General features: G+C 39.2%; 1 protein-coding gene across 10 annotated transcripts in view; it reads right to left on the bottom strand.

Annotated features, from left to right (window-relative positions):
- LOC133523477 (uncharacterized) overlaps nucleotides 1–15,367 on the bottom strand; it is a 71,437-nt gene that overhangs the window by 20,952 nt on the left and 35,118 nt on the right. For all 10 annotated transcript variants that reach the window (XM_061859086.1, XM_061859090.1, XM_061859093.1 and 7 more), the window contains 4 exons: nucleotides 9,493–9,731; nucleotides 1,703–1,811; nucleotides 622–783; nucleotides 164–300 (listed from right to left, as the gene is read on the bottom strand). In XM_061859086.1, coding sequence (XP_061715070.1) covers nucleotides 164–300; nucleotides 622–783; nucleotides 1,703–1,811; nucleotides 9,493–9,731 — 647 coding nt within the window. The remainder of the gene's footprint in view (nucleotides 1–163; nucleotides 301–621; nucleotides 784–1,702; nucleotides 1,812–9,492; nucleotides 9,732–15,367) is intronic.

Raw genomic sequence — 15,367 nt, 5'->3', positions numbered from 1 at the left:
ACTGGTTAGTGCTAGAGCGGGGCATCGTAATATACAAATACAAACGTATATGAGCTGATTCCTTTGTCGAACGCTCCGTTGCACGTTAGGGTTGGAGATTCCAAGAAAATAATATGCCGAGCTGCCCGTCTGTGACACATGACATGACCGTGGGAATGGGTACCTCCTCCTTGAGAGCGGGTGCCTGTTGGTCGGGGCGGGGGCGCGCGTCGCGCTGCGCGAGCACTTGCGAGCTGACGTCGCGCGCGCGCGGGTGCATCGCCTCGGCGCGCCCCACGCGCACCATGCGGAACCGCTCGTCTGTGATACGAGAAAACGACTCCAATCAATCGAAGAAAACAAAAACTGACGAGCCGATAATTTTATAATAAAGTTATTGCGAGGAAAAGTATAAAAAAAGAAAAACATTTGTCCCCCTAGCTAAATATACAGTATTCTATGTAAGGTTTTCGAACGATTAATCCCTCAACTGCCACTCCCACCGTCGTGATATCGCGTCGATAGAAAAGTTATCGCTGCCTCCCACCGTCTGATACCCATAGTACATATACACGATGTCGATTCGATTAAGAGAGGTTTTGATAAGTCCTACGCCTTAAAAAGAATGTAACTAAGACATACTCTTAGGCAGCGTCTGCCTGATGTTCAGCAGCCGGCAAACGAGCTCGTCGACGGCGGCGTTGCTGGTGGCGCAGATGAGGATCTTGCCGCGGTTCTGCAGCCGCCGCTCCGCCGGGTCGTAGAAGTACGCCATTACCATCGCCGTGATCACCGCCGACTTGCCTGGTACGTTTTACGGGTTAATTTGAATGCAAATCGAGTTATCTGTTAAGAGATTGGATGACACTTACATAAGCTAGTTTTTATATAGATATTAGATTTTCGGGCTTATCACGACAACCATAAAGTCCATTACCATTACACGCACCATGTTTTTAATATGGACCCTGTGTGTGTTAAGGCAGGTACTCTGATATACACCGTGGGCTTATCAAACCCGACAAACCACGCATTCTATAAGGAGCAAACATTTTGAGTTTTGTTCATATGGCGAAAAAACATTTTTTCCTTTCTGCAAACGACGCGTTATTTCCTTTTACATCTTGGCGAGAAAAAAACACATTACAACGAATAAGTAAAGTTTTTTTATTTACAGATAAAAATTGCGAGATAACTTTAATGTCCGTCAGTAGGTATGTCTAAACCAAGTCACATCGTAGCAGCGTCACAGCTAATAAGGCGTTTTTCATTAAGTTATTACAGGAACAAATTTTCACCAAAGTTTGTCATTATATCGCTAAATGCGGTCAATAATACACCTTTAAATATTTGAATGCAGAAATTTCAGCCAGACATGAAAATAACTGAATTTGTATGCTTAAAGTACGTATTATATCAACCTTGCATCTCACCAATCCAGAGTGTACTCATATAATGTAGTCGACCAAGCTAGATCTACATGCCATTCGCTATGACAAAGTGTGGAAATGTCAAATTTATATGAAAATAGGACTATTCTAATGACACTCATTTTGTTCTATTTTGACTAAATCATTTTGTACCTACTTCACTAATGTTATAAATGTCAAAGCCTGTGTGTTTATTTTCCAGATTTAAGGTACCTACAATTTGTAATATACGTATATATTAGTTTTATATTTTTCTCATTAGGCCTTAGGGCCAGCGGCATGATATTACTCACCAGTGCCAGGCGGTCCCTGCACCATCTGTATGCGCGGCCGGTCTCCGAGCGCCGCCGACACGGACGCGCTTATGGCCGCCTTTTGGCTGTCGTTTAGACCCTTTACCCACTACAAACACAATATTACATATTAGGCTATTAGTTATAATTGGTGTAGACGTATATTCGAAGTAGGAGCTCCATGTATTTTTACAAGGTAAGAGTTTGTATACGGGTCAAATCTTATAAGAAAAAACTTTTTCGAGTTGAGAATGTGGAAAAGTGCACCTTGGAACACATCATAGAATCAACTTTTAACATTTGACTATCTAGGCACTACAAGTCGCCGTGCAGCGCTAGGTAAAGCAACCGTCAAACGAATAGTATGGTTCACTTCCTTAACAATCCCATCCGGACAAAAACATGTATCTAACTTGGCATATATGCTCACTTAGGTACAAAAAAGATGGGACTTTATTTATTTTAGAGCTGAGAACCCGTACTTATAGTGATAGGTATTTATAGTGAAACTTTACATCTCGGGTCAGAGGTGTAGGAGAAGAGCCGGTGTAGCTTTACTTAACGTTCATAAGCGTATTGTAAAATGCCTACTTGAATAATAAATAACCCTTATTTTTATCTCTTTATAAGGCATAAGGGTGTCAGAAATTATGCAAAATTTAATCCTATCACTTTGAATAAAGTTTATAATCAGGTGGGAAATATATTCTCTCTGCCTTACAAAGGCTTAAGCTAGCACATGATGGGCGCGACAGTCGACAGGCGAGAAAACGCCGCGACATAGAGCTTTCTCGCGAATCGGTAGCATAAGACGCGCGCGACATCGCGCTGTCTCGCGGACAAATGTCAAAGCGACATAATTTTGTCGTTTGACAGTTTCAAAATAAAATAACTTAAGAGCCCTTAATCCTTGGAGCGTTCTCCGATTTCACGAAATAACGCTCGATAGATGGCGTTGGCGCTCGGTACGCGAGCGCCGGCAACGCGACGCGCGTTTCAATGCAGACTAGAATAATCTTGATAGTTTTCAATATAATTTCAAGCAACATTAATTTTAGTGTTATATGATATCATATGGGCACTCTTTATTTTATTTTATATGCACAGTACTTTTTTTTATGTACACTACTACTAAGTGTACAGACTACAGAGTGTACTATAACCCTTGCTCTTTATTCTGTCTCTTTCACACCAATGGAAAATGAAGAAGTTAGTAAATGACTGCAGGTATAAATAAAGTATATTAGTGCAATAGAGAGACAGATAGTGTTTCGTTGTCGTATCGTAAACGATTGGCATGTTGTCCACACACTTGCTTGGTGCCTAGCCAAAATACCAATCGTTTGCGTATATTAGTGCGATAGAGAGACAGTAGTGTTTCGTTGTCGTATCGTAAACGATTGGCATGTTGGCTACGCACCCATGATACCTAGCCAAGAAGCCAATCGATTGCGCATATTAGTGCGATAGAGAGACAGATAGTGTTTCCTTGTCGTATCGTAAACGTTTGGCATGTTGGCTACGCACCCATGCTGCCCAGGCAAGATGCCAATCGTTTGTGCATATTAGTACGAGAGAGAGACAGTGTTTCGTTGTCGTATCGATTGGCACGGTGGCTACGCACCCATGCTGCCTAGTCAAGATGCCAATCGTTTGCGCACATTAGTGCTATAGAGTTTCAGTGTTATTTGAAATCACGTTAGGGTTTGTATTATTATTTATGACCCGAATGAAGTCCATCCAGGTTCTTATGACGGAGTCAGGAGTTGGTCACCAGAACTCCTAATCTACTCATTATAATTCCATCGTGCTTGGGCTCAAAAGATTTGCCCTGACGAACACCATCGATCTAGATGAGGTCCAGGGTCTCATGACGGAGTCAGGAGTTGGTCATCAGAACTCCCCAGAACTCCTAATCTACTCATCATAACTCCATCGAGTTTGGGCTCAATAGATTTACCCTGATGAGCACCATCAATCTAGATGAAGTCCAGGGTCTCATGATGGAGTCAGGAGTAGGTCACTAGAACTCCTAATCTACTCATTATAATTCCATCGTATTTGGGCTCAATAGATTTGCCCTGACGAGTACCATCGATCTAAATGAAGTCCAGGGTCTCATGATGGAGTCAGGAGTTGGTCACCAGAACTCCTAATCTACTCATTATAATTCCATCGTGTTTGGGCTCAAAAGATTTGCCCTGACGAGTACCATCGATCTAGATGAAGTCCAGGGTCTCATGATGGAGTCAGGAGTTGGTCACCAGAACTCGTAATCTACTCATCATAACTCCATCGTGTTTGGGCTCAATAGATTTGCCCTCACGAGCACCATCAATCTAGATGATGTTCAGGGTCTCATGATGGAGTCAGGAGTTGGTCACTAGAACTCCTAATCTACTCATTATAATTCCATCGTGTTTGGGCTCAAAAGATTTGCCCTGACGAGTACCATGGATCTAGATGAAGTCCAGGGGCTCATGATGGAGTCAGGAGTTGGTCACCAGAACTCCTAATCTACTCATTATAATTCCATCGTGTTTGGGCTCAAAAGATTTGCCCTGACGAGTACCATCGATCTAGATGAAGTCCATCATGAGACCCTGGACTTTATCTAGATTGATGATGCTCGTCAGGGCAAATCTATTGAGCCCAAACACGATGAGGTTATGATGAGTAGTTTAGGAGTTCTGGTGAGCAACTTCTGACTCCATCATGAGACCCTGGACCTCATCTAGATCGATGGTGTTCATCAGGGCAAATCTATTGAGCCCAAACACGATGGAGTTATGATGAGTAGATTAGGAGTTCTGGTGACCAACTCCTGACTCCATCATGAGACCCTGGACCTCATCTAGGTCGATGGTGTTCGTCAGGGCAAATCTATTGAGCCCAAACACGATGGAGTTATGATGAGTAGATTAGGAATTATGGTGACCAACTCCTGACTCCATCATGAGACCCTGGACTTCATCTAGATCGATGGTACTCGTCAGGGCAAATCTTTTGAGCCCAAACACGATGGAATTATAATGAGTAGATTAGGAGTTCTGGTGACCAACTCCTGACTCCATCATAAGACCCTGGACCTCATCTAGATCGATGGTGTTCGTCAGGGCAAATCTATTGAGCCCAAACACGATGGAGTTATGATGAGTAGATTAGGAGTTCTAATGACCAACTCCTGACTCAATCATAAGACCCTGGACCTCATCTAGATCGATGGTGTTCGTCAGGGCAAATCTATTGAGCCCAAACACGATGGAGTTATGATGAGTAGATTAGGAGTTCTAATGACCAACTCCTGACTCAATCATAAGACCCTGGACCTCATCTAGATTGATGGTGCTCGTCAGGGCAACTCTATTGAGCCCAAACACGATGAGGTTATGATGAGTAGATTAGGAGTTCTGGTGACCAACTCCTGACTCCATCATGAGACCCTGGGCCTCATCTAGATCTATGGTGCTCGTCAGGGCAAATCTTTTGAGCCCAAACACGATGGAATTATAATGAGTAGATTAGGAGTTCTAGTGACCAACTCCTGACTCCATCATGAGACCCTGGACTTTATCTAGATTGATGGTGCTCGTCAGGGCAAATCTATTGAGCCCAAATACGATGGCGTTATGATAAGTAGATTAAGAGTCCTGGTGACCAACTCCTGACTCCATCATGAGGCCCTGGACCTCGTCTAGATCGATGGTGTTCGTCAGGGCAAATCTTTTGAGCCCAAACACGATGGGATTATAATGAGTAGATTAGGAGTTCTGGTGACCAACTCCTGACTCGCCATGAGAACTTGGACTTCATCCGGGTCAAAAATAATAATGCAAATGCAAACCCTAACGTAATTTCAAGTAAAAATGCGTTTTTCAGAAAATCGTAGCCAAATAACACTAGACCCTACTCATAGTGTTGTGTTCCTGCCGGTGAGTAAGGTTGCCAGAGCTCAACGAGGGGCGGGAGGGGGTTAGAGTCGGCAACGCGCATGTAACTCCTCTGGAGTTGCAGGCGTACATAGGCTACGGATACTGCTTACCATGAGGCGGGCCGTAAGCTTGTTTGCCACATCAGTTTTTTCAAATGAATCTTCGATTGTTAATCATTCCAGCCCCTCGTACGAGATATGTTGAATCAAATTGTAGTCATTCATGTACCAAATGATTCTTGTTTACAGCAAAATTGAGAACCGAAACGCCACATCTCACTGCAAAATTTGGAAAAGACTCCCAAAAAAACTCATTAAAAAAGAGGTTTAAAAGAGAAAATGAAAATTTGAACTGTTGGAGCCGCTAGTTTAGGAAACGATTATTTAAGTACGTTACCAGTTTTTGAATAAATACTAATAGTTACGTCGTAATCTTGAATGAAAAAGGAAGCATTTTACAAAATACGCTCGTCTGTAGGAATAAGGACTCTTAATGTTTATGGAGAAATTATTTAAAAGTTAGATTATTTGAAATCGTGCTTATATTTCTTAAGGCAAAAATAACTCTGTGTTTTTAACACTCGAGTGTCGTTGTATGGAGTAGGTTCCCAACTTGAGCCCTTCTATGTCCTCCGTGGCAGGATGGCTGCGCCCAGCAGCAGCATGCTTAGGTATAGGCGCCGTGTTTGATGACAAACTTGTGCATGTCATCAATCTATCTTCGAAGCCAGCGGTGCAGCAGCTAGCCAGCCACAAGGAAGATATGTTGGGGATTATCATGAGATCTTCAGTCTTCTTCGTAAAGATGGTAGCTTATTAGCCAAAACATAAGTAAGGAGTTGTATTTAATTATTAGGTAGGTAATTATCTTTAGATACAGGGTGACTGGTAATTCGTCGTATTCCTTCAAGGGGGTTATTCTACAGCTTATTTTGAGTGATTTAAGTCCAGTCAACCAGGGGTCAAAACTCATTGGTTTTCAAGTTATACAAGATTTTAGATTTTTTTTTATAAATACACGCTTTTTGACCTAAAACTAGTATTTTTTTTAAACTACGTATTTTTCTAATAAAAAAAAAGATTTTCCGAATAGCCAATTAATTACTGATTACCTAAAATAATAAAAAAAGTACAAAACATATCAAAATTTTGCAAATAAAAGCATCTGAAGTCAGAATTTTTTTAATTTTTTTTCCAAATCTTGTTACATTTTAAGGCATAACTAAAAAAAGTAATAACACTTCGCGTACAAATTACAGAATTTATTTCCTCAGTTCATAAGCTTTCTAAAAAGGTACAATTTATGACATTTTATGCTCATTTTTAGGGTTCCGTAGCCAAATGGCAAAAAACGGAACCCTTATAGATTCGTCATGTCCGTCTGTCTGTCCGCTTCTGTCACAGCCACTTTTTTACAATTAATAATAATAATACCAGAGCAGATACAGGACTTAGCGTACTTGACTTTACTTGTTTGTCGTTTTAAACTCGCCGAAGGCATACTTTGTCTCCAGTTTCTTATCTTCTGAGACTTTAAGTTGCCCGGGTTGATACTTTGGTAAGTAATTAAGTAGGGGAACAAGAAAAATGGGAAAAATACAGTTTCATTATTAAATAAAATTTAATCTTAAAAAGGAAAAATTATAAATCTTGCTCGAACTGTTTGCCCTGGCTGCTATGCAAGAACGAAGCCTTCTTCGTACTTCAGTGATTGTCACTCGCCTCGAAAGCCCGTCTTTCATCGTCTGGAGTGTAATGATACGGATACTGTCGAGCTGAGTGCAGGGTAAACCACACCTTCCACTGAGACATACCGAGCCGGTTAGCCATAATTCTCGTCGAAGTAGTACCGTCTGCCCGGAAAAAGTGCAAGATTTCTTCTTCTTCAGCAGGATTGTATTGTTGAGGTCTTCCAGCATCAGCTTGACGGCGTTTAACTGATCCTGTTTCCCGAATAAGACGGTACGATGAACCAAACACGCTTACGTGAGGTAAACGGCGGTTAGGGTTACGAAGTTGGTACTCCCTTCTAGCTGCAGCGGCGTCACCATCACAGTGTCGGTAACAATAAATGATATCTGCGTATTCTTCAAATTCGTAAGTAGCCATTTGAGAAAAAAACTTAGTTATCAATATCGTCCGAATTGGACAGAAAGTTGAAAGTAACTAACTGATTAATTACTACATGACCTATTTAAACCTGGTTAGTCTCACCCCCACCCCATGAGAAGCATCGCCACCCAATAAAATTAAGATAAGATAAGGAACAGAAGGCGAAAAACCCGCCGTAAGAATTAAAGTGACATAAACAAACTAATTAAAGTAATTTAACTTCATTAGCTCATTAGCTAATGACCCTTAATCAGTTTGTTTGTTTCACCAAAGGCAATCTGCAGTGCCTACTACCTCAAGGAATAAGATAAGATAAGAAACTGGAGACAAAGTATGCCTTCGGCGAGTTTAAAACGACACAAACAAGTAAAGTCAAGTACGCTAAGTCCTGTACCTGCTTTGGTATTATTATTATGAATTGTAAAAAATTAGCATAAAATGTCATAAATTGTACCTTTTTAGAAAGTTTATGAACTGAGGAAATGAATTCTGTAATTTGTACGCGAAGTGTTATTACTTTTTTTTAGTTACTTATGCCTTAAAATGTAACAAGATTTGAAAAAAAAAATACAAAAACTTCTGACTTCAGATGCTTTTATTTGCAAAATTTTGATATGTTTTGTACTTTTTTTATTATTTTACGTAATCAGTGATTCATTGGCTATTCGGAAAATCTTTTTTATTTTATTTGAAAAATACGTAGTTTTAAAAAAATAGGTACTAGTTTTAGGTCAAAAAGCGGGTATTTATAAAAAAATCTAAAATCTTGAATAACTTGAAAACCAATGAGTTTTGACCCCTGGTTGACTGGACTTAAATCACTCCAAATAAGCTGTAGAATAACCCCTTGAAGGAATACGACGAATTACCAGTCAACCTGTATAATAATGTATTCCAACTTGTAACGACAAAGCGAATCAAATTATGATTGACACATTGACATTTCAGACTTAAAAATAATATTTGCTATTTCTTTAATCTTAATACTGCGAGAAGAAGACAAAGTTATCGTGACTAGGGACGCTCCGTTTCTAAAGCTGACTATTCATTATTTTTCCGATTATGTTACTACCGATTCAGTGTTGCTACGAAAGAAAAGTTTGTTCCAAGTATAAATGGTCACACTGGCTGAGTCGCGCGCGGGATGGCTCTCTCGCGTGGAATTCTTTTCTCGATCTGCCAACTTATGCTACCAAAATTGAGAAACTGACAAGTCGAGATAGAAATTTGTGACACGCGACTGTTGTTTTCGCGGCGCGAGTTATCCTGCGTGTAATCATGTGCTAGCCGTGCTGGAACGCCGAACCGACAAACATACTTGTACCCGTCAAACGCCTAGTGCCGGATTCGTCCCATCCCCCTCAAACGCCGGATAGGCTCGCGTACGTTGAAATGCAAGTAATATAAAACTCTATTTGTAAGTGTTTAGATCTCAAAATTAAGTAAGAATATGCTAGAATAAATTTGGTGACTGATAAGGCACAAGCAGTTGAGACAGTTTGTACAGATCCGGGACTAGGCAGTTGACGGGAACAAAAATTAAAGACCCTCTGGCAATTGACAGGACTGGTATGGATCAGGCACTAGGCGTCCCAAGGGTTAAATTGGGATTGAACTTGAAAGGAATTTCATTTACATTTTTTATATGTATAATATATATCATGGTATTTGTTATGTCACTGATTAGGAAGAAAGGGGATTTTTTGAGCAAGAATGATTAAATATGCAAAGATAAATAACACGTTACCCTTGAGTTCATATTGCACTCCGGATGGTGTGGTACTTCCGGGAAATGTAGTGGCTCCGGCCTTAAAATGGCCTCGCTAAGGGGCGATCCCGCCAGATACTCCATCGCTTCAAACAGAGTCAGTTCTTTCTGGATATACGCTAGGCTCTTCCCGATCATTACTTCTCCAGGGTGCATTGATCTCATCTTGTCAGTGAAAATTGCGTGCAAATTTACGATGAAACAAGGTCGTCTGTTATCTGAAAGGTGATATAAATAGTTGATTGGAAAAATCAATTGCAGATTATAAGTGGGTCCGTGAGCTGTAGACCTCGCTATAAGCCTAGAAAATGTACAAGTGAAAAATACTTATTTCGTTAAGACATTATAACAGTGAACTCACAATTGTCTTAATCTTCAAAGACGCTATATTGGTGTTTAAGTTATGCCGCATTTAGAAAATTATTCAAAAACTTAATCGACAAAAAACATTTTTCATCATAGAATCTGGTTACTTAATTTCACGCGGATCCGTTGAGAATTGCGACCTGCAGAGGAGAACATCCAGACATACGAAAGCGGATTGCCTGAGTCAAAACGTAGACCTTCGCTAACGCTTCCGTCAATTATACATTAGTACACAAAATGTTGTGTATTCCATATTAAAGGTTATCTTATACCTTTAAACGAGCAATTCTTGTATATTTATATATATATATATATATATATATATATATATATATATGTCTGTGATCTCGGAAACGGCTCTAACGATTTCGCTGAAATTTGGTATATGGGGGTTTTTGGATACAATCGATCTAGATTAGTCTTATGTTTGGGAAAACGCGTGTTTTCGAGTTTTCATGCGTTTTTCTTTCGACGCAGAATATGGTCGCTAATGTCGTGTTGCCGGCCACTGTCCGTCTGGTCCAGCAGGTAAATACGCGGACGGCTAGAAACGAGTGTTACGGGTTCGAATACTTCGAATCTTGCCCGGTGACTACCTTTTGTTTTATTTTTATATGTTCAAGTTTATATATTTTTTTTAATTTTTATTGTTTTAGACAAGTTTAATTTAGTAAAAAAATGTTGTTAATGTTTGAGATAACATTATATATTTCTCATAAATATGTTTAACATTTACCTATACTGATTACGTGAATAAGATTTATGCTTTCGAGTTTTTATTTTATTTTGACATAAAAAAAAAGTAAGGAAAGCCTTCATGTGATCATATCAGTTTTTAGGATCACTGAAATCAAACACCTGATATCTACACAGAAATCGATTGTAAATAATAATAACTGTCAGTTCACATTTCACTTTTTAAGTTTATGTAGATTATTACCTATACACCACCATATTACAATAAATAGTTATAACCGAGCAAAGCTCGGTCGCCCAGGTACTAAAACTTATTTGTCATCACCATCGCTGGTAAAGATATACAAAAGAATACTGAAAAGTAATGCGCAATACTGCAACCGCAATTTGATAGCTTAGGTAGATGGTGCCGTGCGGGCATATCTATAGGGTTTACTATGTGTAATCTAGGTTGCCAATCACTAAGAATTCAGTTATACAACAAACACAAAGCTAAATAATGGTATCGTACGATGTCATCTAATTCAGCTGTCAAAACCGCGGTACACTAATATTAGCTTATTGGTCTAAGCAGGTCTAGGTAACGTATGCATCAAACAAGCCAATCGAGAAACGGCGCAGGTTCGGCTAGGTGAGTCTTGACAGAAGCTTTTTTAAATCTATACGTCATTGCCGGGTCTATAATGAATCTAACGAGCAATTCTATATATGTATATGTATTCAAGCAATGTTTGGCCTAAAACCGCTAGATCGTAGTAGACCATATTTTACAAAATATAAGTTATTGACATTTCCCTGCATTTATATTTATGTTATGAAGTAGCATTATTCGTCAAAAATAATCATGATCGATTTCAGCGTCATAGTGTAGTATGTAACAATCTCAGACTACGTGACAATGATAAGATAGTAAGCCAAACTGCCAATACTGCTCTATTAAAGAAAAGTTTATTTGGTCTAGCGCCTAAAATATATAATAAGATACAATTCGATATTAGGAATTGTAATATTGACATGTTTCAGAAAAGGACGAGAGAATTATTATTGGAAAAATCCTATTATAATATTAATAACTTTTTAAATGATGATAGTTTCTAAGGATTTAGTGTAGTTATTGAATTTACAATTTGTACGCCAAGAGGCAAAACATGTCGGACATTATTGTAAACCTAAGATCACTACGTGCATGATGTACACTCGCTCATGTTTTACAAATAAATTATCTCTTATATTTAGATGTAGTTTATGCTGGTGTATGTGCCTGGCTCCAGTTAAACACTAGAATATATAATTAAAATTTTAGGTAAATTTAGTGTAATAATAATATATTTTTTATTGTTTAAGTACTAAGTTAAAACTAACACTGTATGAACCAAGGTTTGAAATAAATGATTTTATATATATATATTACAGTAACGAAAAAAAACTATCATATTGTGATTTTTCTGTAAAATATTTCAAATTAAATGAAACCAAGAACTGAATTGGTTGATAACATAACTAATCAAAAAAGGTTATATTGATTTATTCTCAACCAATTATACGCTAACAGGCCGGTACATATTTCGAAATTCAATTTCAATTCATTTTTCGGGAATTTAGCGTCCGTCACTAGTAGTATTTAAGTCGATAAAAAACGGAATATCGTGCTAATTCATAATTATATTTGTAAGAAATATCAGTTCCGTTATGGGGAGACCTCGTGGAAATAAAAACTTAACAGTAGCTATACAAGAAGCAATTATAAATGGCTATAGAAATGGCTTCACACAATCGACGCTGGCTAAGCAATTTCAAGTTCATCAGTCTACTATATCGAAGGTTTTGAAACGGGAAAAAGCTCATGGAGGTGTCAAAAGGCCCAACAGACCTGGTCGCCCACGCTGCACATCAAGTTTGGTAAACCGCAACATTTTGCGAATAGCAAGACACAATCCACGACTCACGGCGAGCGACATTATGCGGGAAATATCGTGTGGAAATTCAGTTTCTGTGTCCGTACGTACTGTAAGAAATCACCTGATGGATGGTGGACTTCGTGCTTGTCGTCCTGCAAAGAAACCACTGATTTCCAAGAAAAATCGAGCTGCTAGAAAAAAATATGCGAAAGAACATATTTCTTGGACTGCGGAATTGTGGGAAAAGGTAATCTGGAGCGATGAATCCCAGTTTTTAATATTCAGAACAAATGGAATTACCTACGTACGGCGTCCCGACAATGCTCGCTATGACCCCAAGTATCAGGTCCCTACAGTCAAACACGGCGGCGGCTCCCTTATGGTGTGGGGCTGTTTCAGTGCAAGTGGAGTTGGTCCTTTACATCGAATAAACGGCATTATGACGAAGGAAGTTTATGAAGGAATATTACAGCATGTGTTTCTTCCCTGGGCACGCCAAAATTTCGGCAGAGCGTTTATATTTCAGCAAGATAATGACACGAAACATTCGTCTAATCTTGTTAAACAATGGTTCAAAACACGTAGAGTGAGGGTTTTGGAATGGCGCAGCCAAAGTCCGGACTTGAATCCTATAGAAAACCTATGGAAGGAACTAGGTCGTCGTGTAAGTGCAAGAAATGTCAACGAAAGATTTGAACAATTAAAGGAAGAGTGGGAACGCATTCCAAGTTCTTTCCTTGTGAAGTTGATTGCATCACTGCCCCGAAGATGCCAAGCTGTTCTTGATGCAAAGGGTTTCAGTACCAATTACTAATCTAATATTTTGATTTTCAGTGCAGAATCCGTAATTTTTGTTGTTTTCTTTATTAAAGCCACTTTTACCTATATTTCGAGTATTAGTTATTTTATGCACTTTTTAATAAACTCTTACAAAACGAGTTTCTTATATGGTGTCATACAAATGTAGTATATGATTTTATTCTACATCTAAAGCACTTTCACATGATAATCGTTTAGGCAGCCTTAGTCGTTCTGATAAAAAAAATACAAATATGATAGATTATTTTCCGCTACTGTAAATTACCATATATATATTTCGGGGACCTCGGAAACGGCTCCAACGATTTCGATGAAATTTGCTATATGGGGGTTTTCGGGCTCACGGAAATGTTTTCCAAGCAAAGCTCGGTCTCCCAGATATTGTTAATTATTGTCAATAGTCCGACATGCAACACACAATATCCACTGACTCATTCGAAGATAGATCCCCTGGTTTTAACTTCTGGATTACTGGTTCCCAAGTTGACGAAAAGGTAAATCTATCCTACCTATTAAAATTTCTGAGTTCTTTCTTGATTTCAATCGCTTCTCGCACAACTCGAGGATAATATTATAATGGTGTTCAGTGGAGACAACTTTTGGTTTATTAAGCTTCATAATAAACTTCATAAAAAATAATCCAGTGATTTGCGCCAGATGTAAGAAAGATGTTCGGTGATCGCGGATTTGTGTACCTATAGGTAGACCGTTTAAATGAGTCTTCGCCCGCGCGGTACAGAGGAGCGGGGGTAAGGCGACAAAGGGGATCGAGAGAGGAGCGGGCGGCAGGCGCGCCTAGTGTGATACACAAGAGGTGAAATGCGCACTGGACAGGTTTTGAGATATGCGACGTTATAGCGGTTAATAGTTGGTGTTTTTTTAATGGGAAAGAATATGACGTTAATTTTATTGAAAGTTTATAAAACAACAAACTTAATTAACTTTTGTACTTTTATTCAATGCAAATTATGAATATAATAATTTATAATAATATGTAAGTACGATACTGATGATGACGACTCGAAAGTGTTTTATAAATTATAAAGCAATCACTTATGTCCATATCAATATCACTTGAACTTGATTCTTCACTTTCGGAGTTATCGTCATCATCAGAATCGTCCTGCAGATTTATAATCAATTGTTGATACTCAATAGAATTCGGGTCTAATTTCTTCTTTCTAAAATATGTGTACACATTAAAAGCCATTTGCTTGGTTTGACTATTAAGTTTCTGTCCAAAGATAAGTCGAGGCATCTTGAGAATGTAATCTCATGTGTATATTTCACCAAGCGCCCGGAACTTACAAACACGAGTGACTGCTAACCGCGTGGCTAGCAAACTGAGCTACGGCAAAAATGCGCCTGCCGCCCGCATCTCTCTCGATCCCCTTTGTCGTCTTACCCCCGCGCCCCTGTACCGCGGAGTCGCGTACTGACAGTCTAGGCGAACGCACGTGCGTATAAGAGGCTGTTACTCTATTGATGCCCCGCTACGTGCGGGGCTGCGTGAGGCAGCACCAGGTCTACGTATATTGCGTGTGCCGCGTATTGTTGCGGTTCTGTGCGAGATTTTTGTTAAAAGTGTAAAATGGAGGTTGATAAGGAGTGTAAAGCGGGTGATAAGCCACCACTAAAAAGAATTGAGGCAATCAATGCCCCTATAAATGCCCAAAACGGACAAGACGCAGTGCAGTGCTACTTTTGTGAAATTTCATCTGAAGAATCAAACTTTTATGACTGGATTGGCGATCAATCTATGTGCAAGAACCACAAGTGTGTATGTGGACAAGTTAGTGCTGTGAAAATATTTATTCATAGTGAATTAGAAAGAACCTCGGACGGCTCTGTAGTGTTGAAAACTAGGTATGTGCACTACTTAACTAGTATAAATAAACTTAAACAAGGCAAGGGCCCTCTGTGCGAGTGCTCAGGTCCATTATTTGTGCAAGTAATTCCACAAAATGAATTCATTATTCGTGAGAGAATAATATGTACCTATTGTAAAAAAACTGAGCCGCGTCGAATTCAGATGCGACAGCATAAAACCTATGGCAAAAAATCTAGTCGAGGGA

Source organism: Cydia pomonella, chromosome 12, assembly GCF_033807575.1.
Source record: "Cydia pomonella isolate Wapato2018A chromosome 12, ilCydPomo1, whole genome shotgun sequence".
NCBI lineage: Eukaryota > Metazoa > Arthropoda > Insecta > Lepidoptera > Tortricidae > Cydia > Cydia pomonella.
The sequence above is the reverse complement of the archived record's forward strand: the minus strand, read 5'-3'. Positions and strand labels throughout refer to the sequence as shown.